This window comes from Coffea eugenioides, chromosome 7 (genome assembly GCF_003713205.1).
Source record: "Coffea eugenioides isolate CCC68of chromosome 7, Ceug_1.0, whole genome shotgun sequence".
In the NCBI taxonomy this organism is placed as follows: domain Eukaryota; kingdom Viridiplantae; phylum Streptophyta; class Magnoliopsida; order Gentianales; family Rubiaceae; genus Coffea; species Coffea eugenioides.
This window is the reverse complement of record NC_040041.1, coordinates 37,562,378-37,570,770: the sequence shown is the minus strand read 5'-3', so window position 1 is coordinate 37,570,770 and position 8,393 is coordinate 37,562,378. Positions and strand designations below refer to the sequence as shown.

The window sequence follows — 8,393 nt, the reverse complement described above, 5'->3', positions numbered from 1 at the left end:
GTAATTTTATTTTCGAACTGTCACAAGGTCACGTCTCGATCCCAGGTAGCGTCCAACTTGGTTTCATCCTTCCATTGGATCAGATAATCTGTTCGTCTATTCTTTTTGCTCTATCCCATCGTTTTGTGGTCCAACCCGGCCTCCACATCTTTCTGGAATTGCTTTTGGATCATCGGCGGAGCATGTTTTGCTTGCTTCCGTCCTTCATCCATCTAATCCTGGTTGAAGGGGTTTAGGAAGCTCACATGGATGGTCGGGTGAATCTTGAGTCTGTCGGGTAGGTTCATCCGAACACGACCCACCTTCTTGATCACCTCGAACGGTCCATTGTACTTAGGAGTGAGCCCACGATGGACTGTCTTGCTGCTTGCTTTCTTCCAAATTTAGTGAGTCAATTTCAGCATCACTTGATCTCCTACTTGGAACTCCAAGTCCCATCTACGTTGGTCTGCGTACTTCTTCATGCATTGCTGTGCCACTAGCAAGTTATCCCTCACTTCATCTACAAGTTCTTGCTTGGCACGAGCAAACCGGTGCGCGGCTGGACAACGACTCCCGTCTTGAAGTGCAACTTCATGCGGAGTCAGAGGTTGTTATCCATTCACCAACTCGAACAGACTCAGTTTCGTTGCGGATGACTAATGCATATTGTAGCAAAATTGTGTAGCATCCAGCAACTCTACCCAATTTTTCTGACTTGCTGTCATATAATGCTTTAGGTATTCCTCCAACAAGGCATTGATCCTCTCCGTCTGCTCGTCGGTCTGAGAATGTGCGACAATAGAGAACTTAAGTTCGGAACCCGGTAATCCAAACAGCACGGTCCAGAATCTCCCCGTGAATCTGGTATCCCTCACTTATGATATTTTCGAATAAACCAAAGTACTTCACAGCATGTCTGAAAATAACTCAATAGCAACATCAGCCGAGCACCCCTTCGGTGCACTAATAAACACAGCAAATTTAGAAAATTTGTCAACAATTACAAAAATAGAAGCCATCCCATCGACCTTAGGAAATCCCGAAATGAAGTCCATTAAGATCGATTGCCATGATCAATTAGGGATCGGCAAAGGCTGCAACAAATCTGGCTTCTTCTTGTTTTCCATATTGTCTTGTTGACAAATAAGGCAAGTTTTTACATATGCTTCAATAGCCTCTTCTATCTTTGGCCAATAAAAGCTCTGCGACAGCAATGCCCATATTCATTCCACTCTGGAATGACCAACCTAAGGAGTGTCGTGGGTCTCTCGCAGCAACTATCGCGGGTCTCTTGCAGTAACAGTCGCCTAAGTCCCCATCCTATTGGAACATATGTTCGGCCGCTTTTGGCAAAGAATAAGTCGTCCTCCAACTAGTAAGGACGAACCCTACCATCACTAACTTCAGTGACATGGTTCTGGTAAACTAGGTCACCCTGGGACTCCTGCTTGGTCTTGTCACGAAAATCCGTCTCAATGGTATTGAGTGCAACAACGTACTCTTCGACGTACTTCCTGTTAAGTGCGTCGGCCACCGCATTCTCCTTTCCTGGCTTGTAAATCCTAGGGGTGGGCGTGGGTCGGATACCCGTCCCATTCACCATTTGGCCGATTCAATCCGTACCTTGCGGGTCAGCCATTTTCTAACCCTTACCCGCCCCGCATATCAGCGGGTATCCAATAATCGAGTACCGGCTGAAATAGGGTCGAGTAAGCGAGTACCCGCCCCACTCCCATTTATTATTTAATATTTTTTAAAAAATGATTTATACCAATTTAATTTTATATTTACATATTCATGTAAGATAAATTGTTTTTTAAAAAAAGGTTTCCACTAAGAAACAAAGCCAAATGTGATTGAGAATATAAGATAATGGAAAAAAATTAAAAGAATTCAAAATCAATATAAAGTTTTGAAATAAGTAGCAACAATTTTTAATATATAGTGTCCACATTAATTAAATTTCGCTATAAATATAAGATCATGACCTCTACAAATGAATCTTGTAAATAAACTATAGGCTCTCATATTTGTAATGCAATTTGTTCAATAAAATTACTTATTTAGATCTAACTTATTATTTTATAGTGTGTGTATAAAAATAAAAATAAAAAATATATATATGCGGGGCGGATCGGGTACCCGCGAATTTTTAATTATGTGACCGTAACCCGCCTCGCATCTTAGCGGGTATCCGACCCTCTTTTGATCCGATCAAATAATAAAAAATGGATATCCTACTTTTCAGATCGAATCGGATCGGATCGAAATTGACGGATTTTCGAGTTAGCGGATAATTTTGCCCACCCCTAGTAAATCCAGTCAAAGTCGAACTCGACAAGAAATTCCTACCAACGAGCTTGCTTCGGGGTCAACTTCCTCTACATTTTGAAGTACGTATTAGCCACATTGTTGGTCACCACCATCGGCAACGTTTTACACCCAACTTAGGCAACGTTTCGCGCCCAACTTGTCCCAACACTTAGCAATTTAGGCACCGTAGTTCCTAGCACTTGGAACCGCCCGAAACAACCCACCAAGCCATATTCATTCCGTGCCCTTGGCCTTGACTTGGTTTAGTCACAGTTATTCCTCTATATATATGTTCTAGATGAAAATTTAGGATCGTTAGTAGAAGTACCCTTTTTTCCCCTTCTAATTTAGAGACATCTGCTGCCTCTAACACTTTCCCAAACCCATATTTAGGCTAGGAAAACATCATCAAATAGTTGTCCACTCGTTTCCAACTAGGTTCACCTTCGACCTTTCCACTTAGGCCATGGCCGAGCGAAATCTGCTACGACCATGTGCATTCTGTCTAGACCGCGCCCTAAGGGGCTGACAAACCACCCCCCACCCGAAGAGGTTGTCGCCCTCGTCAACTTGGCTTGCTTTCGCACATTCTTCAAGTACTCGGTAATTTTGTCTTCGAACTGCCACAAGGTCACGTCTTGTAAGGCCTGGTGCAACCCAATGAGTACAAACAATTTCACAATGATACACAAAGATATATCAAATTTAAGCACAATAAAGAAAACTTAATTAAAGAGAAAAGATAAGAAATGCAAACCAAATATCAATCCAATAGCCTCTTCAATAGATGGCGATGCTAACCAAGATGTACAAGTGAAGGCTCACTCCTTCCTCACCCCAAACACACTTTGGTTGAGCCAAGGAGTTTTACAACTATTCTAGTTAACCCTCAACAACCTACACTTGAAAAGATCCCACTCACCCAATTAAGAAACTATTTTATACAAATTGAGGCAACCTTCACCAAGGTTTTACCACTTCAAGTGATAGGTTCACCTTCACCAAGGTTTTACTCCTCCTAGAGAATAACCTTCACTTGAGCAACCTCACAACCCAACTTCCCCAACCCCTTATACAACCAACAAAGAATCTTTCTATTCAAAAATCTCACTTGTAAGCTTGTATTTTGTGTTGGCAAAAGTCTCGTGTCTTCTTGTGTTTTGGGGTGTTTATAGAAGGTGAGAAATGGCTCCAAAAGGCTCTCCAACGGTCAAATATTAAATGCTGTCAAAACTAGCCGTTGGCCTGTCGGACGTCCGAACCACCTGTCGAACGTCCGAACCCTGCGTCCAACCACCTGTCGGACGTCCGAACCATGCGTCCGAACGTCGTCAGAGAGTCATCAAATCTTTGCGAAATTTCTCGGACGTCCGATGTGATCGATGTGCGTCCGATGCGTGCGTCCGATCCTTCCGGACGTCCGATGCTTCCTCACGAGCGTCCGACAGAGTTTCCTTCTTGATGTTCTTCATCCTTTCGGACGTCCGATAGCTTCCTTTCGGACGTCCCACATGAGGTGCCCCTGTTTTTGCTTCTCTTGTGCCACAAGAATCTGTTCTAACAAATTGCGTCACATAAAAAACATTACCCCAATTCTACATTTTAGTTTTGGAGTTCAAATAAAACTCCCCCTTAGAAAATGCCAACATACAAAGAAATTTCAATAAATCCTACTCCCCCTTTTGACATCAATCAAAAAGCAAACTCCCCCTTTATTTTTCAAATCAAGACCATATAGAATGACAAAACTTTCATGATACCAATTGTAATTTTTTATAGGGTTCTTGGGAGTTAGTACAACATGATCTAGCAATCCATATGGATTTCATACCTTTTCTCATATTTTTCTTTACATAGCAATCATTTTGCATATGTCCAAATTGGCACCAAAAGTGACACATGATAGAAGTATTTTGCACATAGGTGGATTTAATGCAACTAATTTTCTTACTTCTTATCATAGCAAACTTATTTGTACCTTGAAAAGATTTGCTTTCTTTTGTTTGAGAAAACGTTTATTTTTCATTTTGGAGAAACTCGTTCAAGTCATTAATTCTTTTCTTTAACATATTTTGTTCCTCCAACATTTTTTCATAAAACTTTTTTTTCTCTTCCAACTTCCTTTTCAAATTATTTTTGCAATCAAAAACATTTTTTTGATTTTTTAAATCATCATTTTCCATTCTCAAACATTTGTTTTCTTGAAAAAGTTTGGAGTTTTCTTCCAACAAATCATTTATTTTTGTTTTCAAATCTTTATTTTTAGCATAAGATTTTCTCAAACTTTTATGCATTTTAATCATAAGAATTTTCACATCATCATTTTCATTATCTTCATCACAAGAAGAGTGATAAGAACTTACCTCATCTTCTCCAACGGCCATTAGTGCCATTTGGGCCAACTCTTCTTTTTCTCTTTTTGAATTGCATTCATCCCATGTAATTTTGCAATCTCCTCTTGAACATCTCTTGTTGAAGATCTTCTTGAAACTTTTGATGTGAGGAGTTATATCATTGTCCACTTCCATGATTTCATTACCCATGAAGGATGGGTTATCCCTCACTTGAGATGCTTTAAAAGCTATGCCTCTCTTATACATTCTTGCATTTTCTTCCTCTTGCACTTTGAATTTCAGCTTTAATTCATAAGAGGTTAGGGTATCCACAAGAGATTCAATGGACATAGAATTTAAATCCTTTGCCTCTTCTATAGCATTTATTTTGTTTTTCCATTCTTTTGGCAAGGCATTCAAAATCTTTCTATTTTTCTCACCCAAAGAATATTCTTTTCCAAGCAATTTAAGATCTTCAATAATATCACAAAATCTACTACACATCTCATCAACATTTTCAAGAGGATGCATTTTGAAAAATTCATATTGAGAAACAAGCAAAGATTTCTTTTGTTCTTTAATATCTTGGTTACCTTCATGAAATACACACAATTTATCCCAAATATCTTTAGCTGATTTACAACCTTTAATCCTACTAGATTCATTTACATCTAATGCATTGTACAATATACACATGGTCTTGGCATTCAAAGAAAGGTATCTCTTGTCTTTTTCATTCAATTCTTGTCTAGTCTTTAATCTACTCAAATTGGTGGTAGAGTCAACTATTCTAGCTTCATAAGGACCATCTTCTACCACATACCATAATTCAATATAAACGGATTGTAAGAAAATCATCATTCTTTGTTTCCACATGCTAAAATGAGAACCATTAAACATAGGTGGTCTATCAATAGATTGCCCTTCTAAAAAAGAAACTTTTATGGTTGCCATGATCTTTACTCTAAGCGGTTAAGCTTGATCAAAAGAGACCAAGCTCTGATACCAATTGTAAGGCTTGGTGCAACCCAATGAGTACAAACAATTTCACAATGATGCACAAAGATATATCAAATTTAAGCACAATAAAGAAAACTTAATTAAAGAGAAAAGATAAGAAATGCAAACCAAATATCAATCCAATAGCCTCTTCAATAGATGGCGATGCTAACCAAGATGTACAAGTGAAGGCTCACTCCTTCCTCACCCCAAACACACTTTGGTTGAGCCAAGGAGTTTTACAACTATTCTAGTTAACCCTCAACAACCTACACTTGAAAGATCACTCACCCAAATAAGAACTATTTTATACAAATGAGGCAACCTTCACCAAGGTTTTACCACTCCAAGTGATAGGTTCACCTTCACCAAGGTTTTACTCCTCCTAGAGAATAACCTTCACTTGAGCAACCTCACAACCCAACTTCCCCAACCCCTTATACAACCAACAAAGAATCTTTCTACTCAAAAATCTCACTTGTAAGCTTGTATTTTGTGTTGGCAAAAGTCCCTTGTCTTCTTGTGCTTTGGGGTGTTTATAGAAGGTGAGAAATGGCTCCAAAAGGCTCTCCAACGGTCAAATATTAAATGCTGTCAAAACTAGCCGTTGGCCTGTCGGACGTCCGAACCACCTGTCGGACGTCCGAACCCTGCGTCCAAACCACCTGTCGGACGTCCGAACCCTGCGTCCGAACGTCGTCAGAGAGTCATCAAATCTTTGCGAAATTTCTCGGACGTCCGATGCGATCGATGTGCGTCCGATGCGTGCGTCCGATCCTTCCGGACGTCCGATGCTTCCTCACGAGCGTCCGACAGAGTTTCCTTCTTGATGTTCTTCATCCTTTCGGACGTCCGATAGCTTCCTTTCGGACGTCCCACATGAGTGCCCTGTTTTTGCTTCTTCTTTTGTGCCACAAGAATCTGTTCTAACAAATTGCTCACATAAAAACATTAGCCCAAATCTACATTTTAGTTTGTTAATCATCAAAACCAAGGATTGATCGACCAAGGTCAACACGTCTCATTCCCAAGTAGCATCCAACTCAGTTTCTCCCTTCCAATGGATCAGATAGTCTGTCCGTCTATTTTTTTTGCTCTGCCCCATCGTTCTGTGGTCTAGTATGGCCTCCACATCTTTTTGGAATTGCTTGCGGATCACCGGCGAAGCACGTTTTGCTTGCTTCCGTCCTTCATCCATCTTATCCTGATTGAAAGGCTTCAGAAAGCTCACATGGAAGGTCGGGTGAATCTGGAGTCTGTCGGGCAGTTTCAACCGATAGGCTACACGACCCACCTTCTTAATCACCTCGAATGGTCCATCGTACTTAGGAATGAACCCACGATGGACTGTCTTGCTGCTTACTTTCTTCAAAATTTGGAGAGTCAATTTCAGCATCACTTGATCTCCCACTTGGAACTCCAAGTCCCCTCTACGTTGGTATGCGTACTTTTTCATGCGTTGTTGTGACACCAGCAAACTATCCCTCGTTTCATATATAAGTTCTTGCTTGGTACGAGCAAACCGGTGTACGGCTGGACAATGACTCCCGTCCTGAAGTGCAACTTCATGCAGAGTTAGAGGTTATTGTCCATTCACCAACTCAAACGGACTCAGTTTCGTTGCGGATGACTTGTGCAAATTGTAGCAAAATTGTGCAGCATCCATCAACTCCACCCAATTTTTCTGACTTGCTGTCATGTAATGCCTTAGGTATTCCCCCAGCAAGGCATTTATCCTCTCCGTTTGTTCGTCGGTTTGAGGATATGCGGCAGTTGAGAACTTTAGTTCGGAACCCAGCAATCCGAACAGCACGATCCATAATCTCCTCGTGAATTTGGTATCCCTGTCACTTATATTATCTTAGGGTAAATCGAAGTACTTCACAACATGTCTGTAAAACAACTCAGCAGCAGCATCAGCCGGGCACACCTTCGGCGCACTAATAAACACAGCATACATAGAAAATCTGTTAATAATTACAAAAATAGAAACCATACCATCGACCTTAGGGAATCCCAAAATGAAGTCCATTGAGACTGATTGCCACGGTCAATCAGGGATCGACAAAGGCTGCAACAAGCCTGGCTCCTTCTTCCTTTCCACCTTGTCTTGTTGACAAACATGGCAAGTTTTCACGTATGCTTCGATATCCTCTTTCATCTTTGGCCAGTAAAAGCTCCGCGATAGCAATGCCCTCATTTGTTCCACTCCGGGATGACCAATCCAAGGAGTGTCGTGGGTCTCTCGCAGCAACTGTCGCCTAAGTCCCCCTCCTGTTGGGACGTATGCTCGGCCGCCTTTGGCAAAGAGTAAGTCGTCCTCCAACCAGTAATGACGAACCCTGCCATCGCTAACTTAAGTAACCAGGTTCTGATAAATTGGGTCACTCTGGGACTCCTGCTTGATCTTGTCACGGAAGTCCGTCTTAATGGTATTGAGTGCAACAACGTACTCTTTGACGTACTTCCTGCTAAGTGTGTCAGCCACTGCGTTCTCCTTTCCTGGCTTGTGAATCTAGTTAAAGTCGAACTCGGCCAGAAACTTCTGCCAACGAGCTTGCTTCGGGTTCAACTTTCTCTGCGTTTTGAAGTACGTATTAGCCACATTGTCAGTCACCACCACCAACTCATAATGAATACCATCGATTGAATCATTGTTTTTTATAAAATAGGAGATATCTAAATTATAAAGATTCATTGATGAGGGAAAAAATGGAAAATGAATAACACTATCAAACTCTTTGACTATTCTTTTATAGAAATTCT

The 8,393-nt window shown here is 41.0% G+C and overlaps 1 protein-coding gene across 1 annotated transcript; it reads right to left on the bottom strand.

Annotated features, from left to right (window-relative positions):
- Positions 1 to 6,648: 6,648 nt before the first annotated feature.
- On the bottom strand, positions 6,649 to 7,827 carry LOC113777345. The gene is made up of 3 exons (XM_027322378.1): positions 7,694 to 7,827; positions 7,516 to 7,594; positions 6,649 to 7,179 (listed from the first exon to the last, which is right to left on the bottom strand). Exons 1-3 carry the CDS (start codon positions 7,825 to 7,827, stop codon positions 6,649 to 6,651), a joined length of 744 nt encoding a protein of 247 aa, XP_027178179.1.
- Positions 7,828 to 8,393: the final 566 nt, after the last annotated feature.